Source organism: Nesoenas mayeri, assembly GCF_963082525.1.
Source record: "Nesoenas mayeri genome assembly, chromosome: 13".
Classification (NCBI taxonomy): Eukaryota; Metazoa; Chordata; class Aves; order Columbiformes; family Columbidae; genus Nesoenas; species Nesoenas mayeri.
In genome coordinates, this window is record NC_137550.1 from 19,817,492 (window position 1) to 19,831,740 (window position 14,249).

At 63.1% G+C, this 14,249-nt stretch overlaps 1 protein-coding gene across 1 annotated transcript; it reads left to right on the forward strand.

Annotated features, from left to right (window-relative positions):
• Window positions 1-1,842: 1,842 nt before the first annotated feature.
• Window positions 1,843-12,626, forward strand: LOC308045310 (phosphatidylinositol 3,4,5-trisphosphate 5-phosphatase 2-like). Its single transcript, XM_080352537.1, has 29 exons — window positions 1,843-1,901; window positions 2,072-2,225; window positions 2,334-2,500; window positions 3,415-3,478; window positions 4,751-4,889; window positions 4,965-5,115; window positions 5,210-5,354; window positions 5,490-5,573; window positions 5,936-6,022; window positions 6,279-6,386; window positions 6,488-6,602; window positions 6,775-6,881; window positions 7,401-7,503; window positions 7,873-8,069; window positions 8,354-8,471; window positions 8,562-8,658; window positions 8,831-8,969; window positions 9,063-9,162; window positions 9,463-9,551; window positions 9,737-9,818; window positions 9,895-9,984; window positions 10,089-10,205; window positions 10,305-10,393; window positions 10,635-10,722; window positions 10,797-10,952; window positions 11,077-11,164; window positions 11,240-11,759; window positions 12,030-12,148; window positions 12,381-12,626. Exons 3-29 carry the CDS (start codon window positions 2,364-2,366, stop codon window positions 12,511-12,513), a joined length of 3,462 nt encoding a protein of 1,153 aa, XP_080208663.1. The 5' UTR covers window positions 1,843-1,901; window positions 2,072-2,225; window positions 2,334-2,363; the 3' UTR covers window positions 12,514-12,626.
• Window positions 12,627-14,249: the final 1,623 nt, after the last annotated feature.

Genomic DNA, 14,249 nt, shown 5'->3' on the forward strand with positions numbered 1-14,249 from the left:
ACAGGGAAGGAAGGTGACTGGTGGTAAAAATAATAGGGAAACGTGAGAGGCCTTCTTCCTTTTTCCTGTTTAATAATGGCCAAAGGCTCCTCTGAGCTGCCTCGTCCCACCCATCCCGCCAGGTTCGTGTGCTTTGTCCGCAGGGTCTGCCCTCCGAAGGGACCCTGGCTGGATCCGGAGCCACCGAGCTCGCTGACACCACTGAACCCCCAGTGCCTTCCGAAATACGAGTGTCCCAGGTGCTGGCCAAGCTGTCCGGTGCTGGTGCATCTGGCACCACCCTGGCACGGCAGCCACATTATGTAAACACCCGCAGCCAGCACCACTGATTGCTCAAAGCCCCTCAAAGCTCCTGGTCTTCCTCCCCTGATCCGGATTAAGCGGTGCAGACGGCATTAATCCGAAGCCAGGTGCCTTCCTGGCGCTGGGGAATTATTGCTATGTTGTTAAATAATGGGATGGTCTCCAGAGCGCCCATTGCTGTGTGTTCCCATGGTCAGAGATGCAACTGCTGCTGTGTGGCCCAGAGCCACCAGCCCAAAACCAAGGGGGCTGTCTGACATCTTGGTGGCCCCAGCCACATGTTCCCCTTGAGGCCAGGAGCCCAGGGGAAGCCTCGGCAGGGGCTTTTGACATGTCTGGGCTGGTGATGAGGTTGGTCCCTTTGCGCTGGGCTCATGGCTGCAGGGGACAGCTTGTGATGCCGAGGGTGGCAAACAGCCAGGAGAGCAGCTTCGCATGGCACTCCATCCTCATCCTCATTGCCCATCCTCATCTTCATCCTCATCCTCCTCTGGCAAGAACCCGCTGTCCTGTCTCTCCTCAGAGCAGCCCTGGCACTCCTGAGCAGCCCAGCAGCAGAGGTGGGCAGCTGCTCATCTGTAATTAATCGGTGCTAATCACCCTGGCACAGCTCGAGCCGGCCGCTTGCCTGCCGGCACGTGCAGCTCTGCTCGCTGCGCCCACGAGGAGCAAAACTGCTGGGGCTGCACCCAGGAGCTGCAGGAACCCCGGTGCTGTTTGCAGCCGGGAAAACAGAACCATAGAATTGTTCCAGTTGGAAAAGACCCTCACGATCACCAAGTCCAATCATAACCTAACTCTAGCGCTAAAGTATGTCCCTAAGAACCTCAGCTAAATGCCTTTTAAACCCCTCCAGGGATGGTGACTCCAGCACTGCCCTGGGCAGCCTGTTCCAGTGCTTCACAACCCTTTCTGTGAAGAATTTTTTCCTAATATCCAAAAGGACGTTAGGATGTTTTTCCTAATATCCAAAAGCTTCTTTCCTTCCCTGACCCCTTCCCGGGAGCCCCTGAACTGGACACCCACCGGTAGGGTGACACGGATGCGATGACAGCGGCCCGACTCACTTTACAGCATCTTTCTCCGTGCGCATCAAACCGCGAAGCCGCGGGGCGGGCAGCAAGTTCCCCGGGAGCGGGCAGCTCAATTGCTGCGAGCTGCCCACCACCCACCTCCAACACATTCCAGGGGCTCGTTGCCGAGCTCCTCTCCCGGGGCCCTGCCCGAGGGACGGGGCTCTCCCCGCTCCATCGCCCCCGGGCAGAGGAGCGGCGGGTGGAGGCAGAGCCCCCGCTCCAGGGGCGCTCCCCCCGCTCCCCGCCGTGCTGGGCCTCGCACGGCAGCGGGGCTGGAGGAGGAGGAGGAGCAGCGAGGAGGCTGGTCCGGGCGGCGGGGCCGCGGGGAAGGAGGAAGAGCGCGGCGGGAGGAAGAGCGAGCGGGTGAGCCCGGCCGGTGGGTCCGGGCAGGGCGGTGGGTGCTGCCCGACCCCCAGCTGCCGCCCCGACGGGCAGCGGGTGCAGGCAGGGCTGAAACCTCAGCTCGCCGCCTCCAGCACCCCGAAGAGCCGCAGGAGCCCCAGATCATGTCTGCAAGGGACGGTGAGTGTGTGGGGCGAGGTCTGGACGCCCCGTGTGTCCCCAGGATGCCAGCACGGCCAGTCCTTGCCGTGCACCAGGGTGGGATGGTGGCCCTGCTGCCGGGGTGACTCCCCCGCGGGAAAGGTCCCTTCGCTGATCTTGTGCATCTCTGCCCCCCATGCACCCCACAGGCTGGAGCCCCCCACAGTGAGGAGTGTCTGGACGCACAGCTTCTCCTAGCTTCCCCCCGATCCTGCTCCTGGCCGTGGGGCACCTAATCCCCACCAGCATCACCTCGGTAGCTGATTGTCACCCACTGGGACCTCCAGCTGCAAGCTCGCTCGGGTACCGAGGGTCTAGTCCCCCCATACCACCTTCCCCAGCCCACCCTGTGGGCCAGCCCATGGCCAGTGTCCCCCACTGAGCCCTGATGTGGGGCTGGGACGGGGACAGAGCGCAGCCAGAGTCCCGCGGTTTCGGAGGATGGCGGCAGCAAGCTGGTATCACCGGGACATCAGCCGGGTGGCGGCGGAGGAGCTGCTGGCCAAGGCCGGGCGGGATGGCTGCTTCTTGGTGCGGGACAGCGAGTCGGTGTTGGGGGCATATGCCCTCTGCCTCCTGTGAGTCACCTGCCTGGTTTCTGCTCGCCACTCCTCTCCCTTGTCCCTCTGTCCCTCTCCCTACTCTGGGTTCCAAAACCTCATGGAAAAGCCTTCTGCAGGGATGCTGGTGGGGTGCGTGGGGTTTTTTCTTTGGTGTGGTGGTTTTCAAGGTTATCCCCTAAGTCAGACCAAGGGAGAATCCTGTGTCTTTGGGAGGAGGCACCACAAGCCCTTTGGAGCTGCCTGCTGGCCTGGCTCCATGTGTGGGAGAGGCTGATTCGCATCACCCTCCTTCTGCAAAAACAAACGTCTCCTCCCTCTCGTCCAACCCTCAGCGCGGCCGCATCCGGACCCTGACACCCGCTGTTAACGTCTCCGCTGCCGGGACGTGGGGGGTCACATGCCCCGCCACCCACGGGGACTCTCAACATCAATTTACAGTCCCCAAGAGCACTGCTGCTGGGGCTACCTGCACCCTTCCTTGCTGCCTGCACCCCTTCTTTGCTGCCTGCACCCCTTCTTTGCTGCCTGCACCCCTTTCCTTGCTGCCCGTGCCCCTTCCTGCTGTGTGCACCCCTCCTTGCAGCGGGGAGCGCAGGGGGCAGCATCTCAGTGGCTTTGGAAGGATGCCACCTCGGTTCCTTCGGCTGGCATGGCGTGCGGGGACAAATTGCAAACACATGGTTCGGGTGAGCCCTGGCCTTGCTGTGGCCCTGCCTGCTGTTTGGAGCCAGGGGGCCGCCCTACATCCTGCCCTGCAAACGGTGCAGATGCAGAGCTGAGGGTGATGATTTATTTCCAGAACTGAGAGCTCAGTTCCTCTCTCAGCAGAGGGGTCGGGGTGTTTGGGTGCCAGGCATCCCCCAATGCTGCCACGTGCCCACAGTGTCGTGTGGGGGAGCCGTGGGGGACCCTCGTCTGCTCTCTCCCAGGTTCCAGCGGCACGTCCACACCTACCGCATCCTCCCCAATGACAAGGGGCTGCTCTCTGTCCAGGTGGGTGCTCAGGGGCTGGGTGCTGCCGGGGTGCACTCCCGGCTCTGGTGGTGCTGCTGCCTGCGAGCTGGGACGTGGGCAGGATGCAGGTGTGAAGGGACTGGGGTGTTCACCTCCCCCCGCCATCCCCTGCACTGTCTGCCCTCCCCGGCACTGCGAGCCGTGCGGTTTGCTCTTCGCACGAGCTGCCAGCACGGCAGGATGCGGGTGCTTTGCAGCCACTCCCGTGGCACAGGGTGGCCAGGGACAGTGCCTCCCCATCACTTGGGCTGGTGCTGCCAAATGCTTGTCCCCTCCCTGCTGTGTCTGCTGACCCAGTCTGGCCACATGGCCCCGGTACCTGCAATGTCTGTCCCTGTGATGTCTATCCTGGCTGCCGGCTTGGCTTCACTTCCCCTCTTTGGTGTCACTTCATGGTTTCTCCTGGTACCTGTCTCTCTGTAGCCGCCCCTTCTGGCCCCTAAAAAGAGCATCACAAGAGTCATAGAATCACAGAATCACTTTGGTTGGATGACACCCTCAAGATCATCAAGTCCAACTGTTACCCCACCCCTGGCACTGTCCCATGTCCCTGAGAACCTCATCTCCGTCTGTTCAACCCCCCAGGGCTGGTGACTCCAGCACTGCCCTGGGCAGCCTGTTCCAATGCCCCACAGCCCTTTGGGGAAGAAATTGTTCCCCAGATCCAACCTCAACCTCCTCTGGCGCAACTTGAGCTGATAAGGTCTCCCCTCAGCTCCTGTTCTCCAGGCTGAACCCCCAGGTCCCTCAGCCGCTCCCATCACACTTGTGCTCCAGCCCCTTCCTCAGCTCCATTCCCTTCTCTGAACTCACTCCAGCACCTCAAGGGCTTTCTTGGCATGAGGGACCCAAAACTGACCCCAGGATTTGAAGTGCCTGGTCCAGGGGGAGAGTCACTGCCCTGGTCCTGCTGGCCACAATACTCCTGATACAAGCCAGGATGCCGGTGGGCTCTTGGCCACCTGGGCACGTGGTGGCTCATGTTCAGCCACTGTTACCAATACCCCCAGGTCCTTTTCCACTGGACACTTTCCAGCCACTGAGCCTCTAGCATTCACGAGGTTGTTGTGACCCAAGTGCAGGACCTAGCACTTCACCTCGTTAAACCTCATACAGCTCACCTCAGACCAATGATCCAGCCCATCCAGATCCCTCTGTAGAACCTTCCTGCTTTCCATCAAGTTAACACTCCCACCCAACCTGGTGTCATCTGCAAACCTGACAGTGCTTCCCCCATCTTTGCCTCCTCAGACCATCCAGGGGATCCAAGCCAAGTGCTTTCGCACCCTCCCTGACCTGATCGGCGCCTACCAGCATCCCAACAACGGGCTGGTGACACCCCTGCTCCACCCTGTGCACTGCACAAGGCAGGCAGCTGACGACGACTCGGGTTAGCCAGGGAGGGGACAGTGGGGACCGCGGGCAGGAAGGGGGTCCCACTGAGCCGGCTGTCCCCTGCCCGCAGACGGGGAGGACGGCCGAGGTGGGGGGCACACGGTGAGCGCGGTGCCGGCCGGGGGAGCCAGGACAGGCGGGTGTCTCAGCGTTCCCATCGCCGGCCGGACCCACATCTCGCAGCAGCTGCACCAGAGGCTGCAGGAGCAGATCCACAGCAGGTAACGCACCCCAGCCTGCCCCAGCATGACAGGGATGATGAGGTGGGCATGGCCACCCCTCCCTCACCACTGTGCTGCCCACCTCACCTTGCAGCCCAGCCAGCGACTTCATGGGCTTCATGGCCGAGTACCTGAGCCACCACCTGCAGCTGGACCTGGAGGCTCTGCGCCACGGCCACCCGCAGCTCCGCCACCTCAGCACTGCGCTCGTCACCGCCTGCCGGGCACTGCATAGGCAAGTGGCCCAGGGATGCGGGGGTGACACAGCCCCTGGGGCCACCTGCCTCATCCCTGTCCCCTTGGTGGTGGCTGAGTGCCTTGAGGCTCAGAACATCCCACGCAGGGTCTCACCTGCTCCTCTCCTCTGCAGCGAGATCGACTTCACACTGGCAGGTCTGGAGACACTGGCCAGGGTGTTTGACCCCCCTGCGTCCCCTCGGAGCCTGGCCAGTGAGCAGGTGAGTCCTCTCCAGCCACCCCTGTGTGCAGCCACCCATGCCTGGGTGCAGCTGGTCTGCGGGAGAGGCGTTCAGGGTGGGTTCAGTGTGGATCAGCACCCATAGGTGCTGCATGCCCCGTGGTGCTGCTGGTGGTCCTGGGGTGCTGCATGTGCTGGTGTTGCTGCAGCTGGCAGAGGGGACGTGGGGACGAGCAGAGACTAATTTCTGCACCCACTCCTGGATTTGGTGGTGGGGAGAAGCTGCTTCTCTTGCCAGACTCCAGGGACCCCCACCTCTTGGGTGCAACCCAGACCAATGGGGAGGAATCTACCTGTCTAGTGCTGCCGTGCTGCTCCAAAAACATCTGTTCCTCCCCTTAGGGTCTCCTGACCAGTGATCCAGACCTTGAGCTGCTCCTTAACAAGATATCCACAGTCAACCATCTTCTCTCTTCGCTGGAGAAGAAGGTGCCTGCTTGTGCCCCCGTGATGCTGGACTGGAGACACCTGACTGGGTGCAGCGGGGGCACATGGCCACTGCTCATGGTGCCCTGGGCTGGGGAACCTCGGTCTGCTCCAGCAAACCCCTCACCCCAATAACCCCCCCAAAAACAAGCTGCTGGGGGTGGCACAGCCCTGGGGTGCCCCTTGGGACAGGACAGGCTAGCACAGGGTTCTCCCAGTTAACCCAGTACACCCAGACTGGTGCCCATCTCCCCGGCAGGTGCTGAAGTCGCTGCAGGAGACGGTGTCGAGGCACAACCTGGCACTGCCCAGTGTGGTGACAGCCCCCGCTCCAGCCACCAAACCCCTGGCTGTGCAGAGCTTCGAGGTGAGGGCATGGGGGCCCCTGGCATTGCTGCTGGGGCAGGGCAGGTGTGGGGCAACCTGTGAACCATGTCCACAACCCATGAACCATGTCCCCATCCACAGGTGAAAGCGGGCAAGTCGCAGCGTGCTGCCCTGACAGTGGACGTGGAGTCGGGCACGGTGACCATCACCAAGAAGGGCAGCGGGTCCCCAGAGGAGACCATCCCGCAGAACAAAAGTAAGGGGCTGCCGACCCCCATCCCAGCCACTGCCGGGGTGCTGCGGGGCTGTGGGGTTCCCTGGCGCAGGCCTGATGGCAGGGTGATGGGCTGCACACCTGGTCACACCCCCAGTCCCAACCCATGTGGGAGGGGGATGTCACCATTGTCCCCCTGACACCTGGCACTCAGTCCTGCAGCTGATCAAGTACCAGAGTGTGCAGAGCAAGGTGAGGCTGGTGTATAACCGGGAGCCACAGCGGAGCCTCAGCAGAGACTTCGTCTTCCCCAGTGCACGGGTAAGTGGCACTGGCTGCACTCACTGGGAGCTCCGGGGGACACAGATCTGTCACAGAACCACAGAGTCATTTTGGTTGGAAGACACCCTGAAGATCATCAAGTCCAACCATAACCCACCCCTGGCACTGCCCCTTGTCCCTAAGAACCTCATCTCTGCATCTGTCCAACCCTCCAGGGCTGGTGACTCCAGCACTGCCCTGGGCAGCCTGTTCCAATGCCCCACAGCCCTTTGGGGAAGAAATTGTTCCCCAGATCCAACCTCAACCTCCCCTGGTGCAACTTGAGACCATTTCCTCTTGTCCTATTGCTTGTTTCTTGGGAGAAGAGACCAATGTCCTCCATGCTACAACCTCCTTTCAGACAGTTACATAAGGACACAGCAAAAGGGTGTTCTCAGGATTGGGACCACCCCTGCAAACCATCTCCTATGCCTAGCGTGACATCCCCCTGACCCCACCAGTGGCACTTCTGGGGTGCTGTGTCTCCTGGCTCCCCAATACATCTGAATTGTCCCACAGAAGCGAGAGGCCTTCTGCCAGCTGCTGCAGCTGATGAAGATCCAGCACTCCAACCTGGACGAGCCTGACCTCATCTCGGTGTATGTTGGGACGTGGAACATGGGTAAGGAGCCAGGAGAAGGTCATATCGTCCTGGGAGGTCAGCACAGCTTGTGAACCTGGGTGGGTTTTGGGAGGTGGGGAAGCCAAGCTGGTGGGAGGAGGAGGAGGCTGGGGAAGACCCTAACCTGACTGCTTTTGGGTTTGTCTGTCCCATTGTGATCTACTTGCCCGGTGTCTTGGGGAGAGATCAGAGGAGCTGCGGTACCAGGAGGGTCTGGATGGTGGCAGTAAATCCCAGCACCAGTCTGGGATGCGCATGGGGGGACCACGGGGCTGGCACGATGCTTCTCCTGGAGATGTGTATGGTCTGGGGTTGGAGAGGGGATCGAGGAGCTGTCCCCCGCAGTGACACACTGTCCCCTGCTCGCAGGCAGCACGCCGCCACCCCGCTCCCTCGCCTCCTGGCTGACCTCGAGGGGCTTGGGGCGCACGCAGGATGAGACCACCGCCTGCATCCCCCACGACATCTACGTCATCGGCACCCAGGAGAACTCCCTGGGCGACCGCGAGTGGGTCGAGTTCCTCCGCGCATCGCTCAAGACCTTGATGTCCATCGACTACCGCGTGGTAACCCTGGGGCGAAGCCTGGACCCACCCAGCTCTGCCTAAAGCTAAAGCCACCCTCAGCAGTCTCAAGAAGCTGCCACCCCAGGGCTCTCACCCCCAAACCCAGGGTCTTCTCCCACCCCAAATTCAGCCCAGGAAACCTCCTGTGCCCCATGGACCTTACACAGGGATTGTCCCTCCAGGAGCCCTTCCTAGGGATTGGGTTGCCTCACATTGCTTCTTCTTGGCTGTGGGGTGACGCAGGGGGAGCGGGCAGGCTCACCTCCCTGTCCGCCCCACCGCAGGTGGCTCTACAATGTCTCTGGAGCATCAAGATGGTGGTGCTGGTGAAACCCGAGCACGAGCGGCGCATCAGCCACGTCCACACCTCCAGCGTGAAAACCGGCATTGCCAACACGCTGGGTAGGGCTGAGGATGGGGTGGGAGCGTGTCTCAGAGTGAGGGGACATCCCAGGGACCCCCCGGGGCTCAGTGCCCAGCACATCCCTGCAGGGAACAAGGGAGCTGTGGGCGTCTCCTTCCTTTTCAACGGGACCTCCTTCGGCTTCGTCAACTGCCACCTGGCCTCGGGCAGTGAGAAGACTCACAGGTGATGGAGGGGCTGGGGGAGACGGGGCTGCCTGGGCACAGGTGTGTGTCCCCGGGGGCCGGAGGAGCCCTGGGATGGTGTGGGTTTGTCCCTGTCCTCACCTGGCCAGAGAAGCATGAGGATGAGGTGTCCCTGGGGAGGTTCACATGGTGCTGCTGTCTCCCACCCACAGGCGTAACCAGAACTACAGTGACATCCTGCGCTCCTTGGTCCTGGGTGACAAGCAGCTCAGTGCCTTTGACCTCACCCTGCGCTTCACCCACCTCTTCTGGTTCGGGGACCTCAATTACCGCCTGGACATGGATGTGCAGGTGGGGTCTCACAGAGCTGGGGACGGTGACATGCTGGTGGCACTGCAGGGGTGCGAGGAGCCGGGGTCACCATGCTGTCCTCCCCTGGCACAGGACATCCTTGCCCATGTAACCAAGAGGGAGTTTGACGCCCTCCTGGCTGTCGACCAGCTCAACCTGGAGCGGGAGAAGAACAAGGTGTTCCTGCGATTCTGTGAGTGTGGGGACAGGGACACTGCTCCCCGACCAAGCTAGTGACATCAGTGTCCCCACAGTCCTCTCCCTGTGCCACCACCAGCTCAGAGGGTGCCCGGTCCTGGTACAGCCCTGCACGGGTGCCCAAAGCCTGGGGGACCTTGGTGTGCACGCCCTGGGAGACACTCCGAGGTGGCCAGGGGTGCCAGACATCAGTGTGAGCCCTGGATGGGGACAGTGACACCACGACTCTCCCTGGCTGGCTGCAGCAGTGGGGACAGGCAGGGACACTGTGCCACCTCCATGTCTTGGTTCCCAGGTGAGGGCGACATCTCCTTCCCACCCACGTACCGGTACGAGCGGGGTTCCCGCGACACCTACATGTGGCAGAAGTTCAAGCCCACGGGGGTGAGTTCCCGGAGCCTCCCGAGCTGCAGGACATCGCCAGGGGATGGGGACAACAGGCTCAGATGGTGCCAGGGGGGCTGGGTGGGAGATAGCTCACTTTTTGGGGTGCTGGGTTGCTTCTCTGGGCTTGCAGGGTGAGCCAGACCCAAGGAGACACTGGAGCCAGCTGCTTTCCCCATTTTTAGGTGAGGATCAATGTCCCCTCGTGGTGTGACCGCATCCTGTGGAAGTCGCACCCGGAGACCCACGTGGTCTGTAACTCCTACGGTGAGTGAGAGCCTGGGGTTGGGGGGGACCCTGGGGCTCGGGGACTGTCACCCAGCTGCCCCCTCCCACCACCCAGGCTGCACCGATGACATTGTGACCAGTGACCACTCACCCGTTTTCGCCACCTTTGAGGTGGGAGTGACGTCGCAGTTTGTGCCCAAGAAGGGTAAGGGGTTGGGGGTGTCTGTCATCCCCCATGCCTGGCTTGGAGGGACCCCTGACTGCGGGTGCTCGGCCAGCACACGCCGACCCCCTGGTACCTGCCTGCAGCCCCCGGCTCTGGCCCCGAGCCCCTGGCCTGCATCGAGTGGGACAGCATCGAGGTGATCATCAAAACCACCAGCCGCAGCAAGTGCTACATCGAGTTCCACTCCTACTGCCTGGAGGGTGAGGTATCCCCCTGGCGCCGGGGTTTGGGGGTGCTGGGGGTGCCGTGGGGGTGCGCCAGCCCTGGCTGGAACTGTGACCCCCGCTCTCCACTAGCAGAGGTCCAGCGGAGCGGGGAGAACACGTCCCAGAGCTGCGACGTCCCTGGGTTCCTCAAGCTGGTCTGGTCTGCAAAGCATCTGCCCGTGGTACGTGCTGGGGTGTGGAGCAGACGCTCCCCCGCCCAGCGCTGGAGCATCGTCCTTCCTCCTTGTCCCCATCCCTTGAGCATCCTCCTCACCCCTTGAGTGTCTTACTCCCTCTTCATCCCCATCCCTCCCACTGGCTCTACACTCTGAGCCCCAAGGGGTGTTGGGGGCTGTCACTGTCACCCCCTGGGCCACCCCACCCTGCAGCAGCCCCCCCGAGCACCCCTCTTTCCACACACAGCTGAACCCCATCCTGCCAGACCTGGAGTACCTGGGGGACCAGCACCTGCTTCTCAGCGTCAAGGGTGTGGAGAGCTACGAGTCCTATGGTGCGTGGGGGACAGTGGCTCTGGGGTGCTGCTGCATTGGAGGGAGCCAACACGAGTGTATGCCGTGCCCACAGGTGAGTGCTGCATCGCCATGAGGTCCCTGATCAGCAGCTTGGCACAGCAGTTCGAGACCTTCCTGTCCCACCGCGGCGAGGAGACGGGCTCCATCCGCGGCTGGGTGAAGGTGCGGGTCCCCACCGACAGGCGCAGCACCCGCGAGAGGCTCTACGGTAACGGCGGCCGTGCCCTGGCCCCCTCCCATCACCCTGGGCAGGGGGCTCAGGGACACCCCCAGGCACAGCATGGGGTGTGCGGTTCCCGGCGGGGAGAGACCAAACTTTGGTGCCATTGCAGAGTGGATCAGCTTTGAGGAGGAGGAGGAGGATGCTGAGCCGGTGGCAGACACCTCACCATGCCCCACGCCCCCCCCAAAGCACCCCAGGTACCCCAGCCAGGCTCAGCCCCCCCCAAACCAGCCAGGGGGTGAGGCTGAACCCCCTTCACCTTTGGTTCGCAGGAGCCGACCACGGAGCCTCCCAGAGCCGGCTGCCGGTTACACCAACCCCGCTTACTTCATCTTCGAGGGGATCCCCAGCACCTGGGCATCGACCCCCACTGCCGGTGCAGCCCACAGCCAGCAGTCAGCCAGCCCAGCCGGGGGCCAGGGGCACTGGAGCCCCCTTGGGGCGCGGGTCCCCTCGCCCTCAGAGGGAGAGCAGGGGGGTGGCCGGCCCCGCTGTGTGCCGGGGGGCATGTCCCGTGGGTGCCCGCTCAGCCCCCCTGGCATGGGCCAGCTGAACAGACCCAAATCGGCCATCCTGGCGAGTGACACGGCGGTGCTGGGTGACTGCTCGCTGACAGCACTGCACATGGCCACCTGCCTGAGCCAGCTGGACCGAGCGGCCCTCAAACACGGGGGGAACAGCCAGAAGACCCTCCTGCGCCAGACCCACAGCGCCCTAGAGCCACCGCCACGGCCGTGCTGGGAGGTGCTGAGGTGCACACAGGATGCTCACCAGCATGGCCACCCCAGAGAGGTACCGCTGGAGTCCCCATGGGGCTCTGGAGCTCAGAGAGGGGCTTGGGGACCCCAGGGAGGGGAGGGCACCTGCTTTTGGCCATGGGGCTACCAGTAGATGCCAGGTCCCAGCCCCCTGGCAGTGCTCTGCATGATGGAGCCACCATCAGGTGGAAGGTAGAGGAGCAGCAATGTGTCCCACTCGTGTGGGGTGAGGATGTGAAGGTGGGGACATCATGGTCCTACTGTGACACTGCTGTCATGTGTGTCCTTACTCTTCTTACTCCAGTGGCCCTGTGACAGGGGTGAGTGGTCCCATGGCGTCGGCAGGTGCCTGGGCCACCTTGGCTCGCGGCAGGACATGGAAGGGCTGCAGGAGCGCGGCTGGGACCACCTGGAGACGTTCAGGTACCCACAGGCCCTGGAACTCGATGATCAGGGCACCACATGGGCCAGCTCCCATGGCCCTGGGGTCCCTGGCAGAGCCCTACACCCCAACAGCGAGTAGAAGTGGGGTGGGGATGCGGCAGGGCAGGAGGACATCAAGTCCTCACAGCTCCATGGATGCCCCAAGGCTGTATGGACTCCCCACTCTCTCTCGGTGGTTCCCCCAGAACTTGCTCCCCCTCACTCCACACAGAGACATCACAGAGCAGGATGTGCTGGACACAGCGATGCTCAGCCCGACCCAGGCCCAGCTTGACCCCAGCAGCCTCAACGAGGGCACAGTGGTGAGCGTGCCACCGAGACCTGACCTGAGACCCAGCACCTAACCTGGACGCCAGCACCCGCCTGCGCTCTGCTCCCAACGTGTCCGCCCTCACCAGTAACCAGTTGGCGTTTGTCGGTTGGAAAGTCTCAGGATGCTCTTACAGCCATCAGGACAGACACTCTCTGGGTCTCTCTGTCTCCATCCTCCCTCCTCGAAGTGATGGAAGCACCACACTGAGCCTCACCAGCAAGGAGGGACGGGGGACACAGGAGATGCTGGGGCCAGTTGGGAAGTGGGGACTGCTGGGTGCTTTGGACCTCAAGGCTCAGCCTACAAGGGCAGAGCGGCACCTGTGGCACCTGCACACCCTTGTGCCTTTGGCCTCGGTGGCTGCTCCCTCCTCACCAGGCTCAGCCCTGGCTGGACGCCATTCTCACGGGACTTTCTCCTACAGCAGCTGCTCCTGAGGCGCTGGTGCCGCTGCCTTGCGAGATCCCCTTGCTGTGCCCATCCAGAATAAATGCTCAGGGACACCAGGGTGCGTGCGTGCGGGGTCTGGTTCTGCACAGGGGTGAGGAGGGAGGGTGCCCAAGCCACACCAGGTGAGCCAGGTAGGGGCAGTGCCAGCTCCTAGTGCCTCAGCTGCTGCAGGAACATCATCCCCCACCTTCCCCTCATTTATTTGGGGACCCTGCAACCCCTGACCCTCCTGGCTGCCCTTGCCTGGTGTCCCCTGTGGCTCCCACATGGGGCTGGGCTGGCTCTGCTTTCGGCAGGTGCTGGCAGTGCCATGGGTTCCCCCAAACGCGCAGGCTCTGCCCACTCAGCCCTGCGCACCTGGGGTCCCCCACACTCCCCCTCTGTGGCTGAGCATCCCTGGGCTGCTCCCACCTCCTGTCTCTGATCCCCTCAAGCTCTTGGCCACGATGCCTCACATCTTGGGGTGCACCCATTTGCCCTGTTTGTCGCAACGCTGGCATGTTTGTACAGCACCCATCCTTCACCCACCTGAGGAGTTAAATCCCGTGGACGAGGCGTGGGGGACACACAGTCCCTGCAAACCACGGGGACACCCTGGCGAGCATCGCCCTGAGTGCTGCCACAGCGAGGTGACCCAGGTTTTGGGGACACTATGCCCAGGCTGGCCTCAAGGTGGCAGTGGCCACCTTTGTCCCCAGGATTGCCCGCAAGACGGGGGTGCCAGCAGGGCAGCACCCCGGGGTGGGAACAGCACCGCACTCCTGTGTCCCCAGCAGGGCAGGGAGGATGCCCGGGGGGTGAGGGGCTGTGAGCTCCCTGGGCAGGGGCTGCGGGCCCCACAGATGTGGGGCTGTGGCCCCTGTGGTTGAGGGACCATGGTCCCCATAAACGAGGGACTGTGGTCCCCACAAATGAGGGGTCACAGTCCCCATGGCCAAGGATCCTTGGCCCCTGTGGACAAAGGGCTGTGACCCCATGGGTGAGGTGCCACCTCCTCATGTCTGGGGGGCTGTAGCGGGCCCGAAGCCTGCGAGGGCGATGGAGAGGACGGGTGTGCGGCTGGCAGGGCCGCGGGCAGGGACGCTGGCTCGGGGCACCGCGGGCTCCTGCCCACGCCTCTGCCCGCCTCCAGCCCTGCCTCTCCGGGCACTTTGCTCCCGGCGGCGGGAGCACGGCACGGGCACTGGCACTACAGCACGGCCAAGGACAGCCCCCCAGCCCCCAGCATGGCCCCCGGCCCCACGCAGGACAGGTGCACCCCAGGGGGGCCCCACTCCTGAGAGCCCCCCAGCCCAGGACCACAGGTGAGCCCATGCC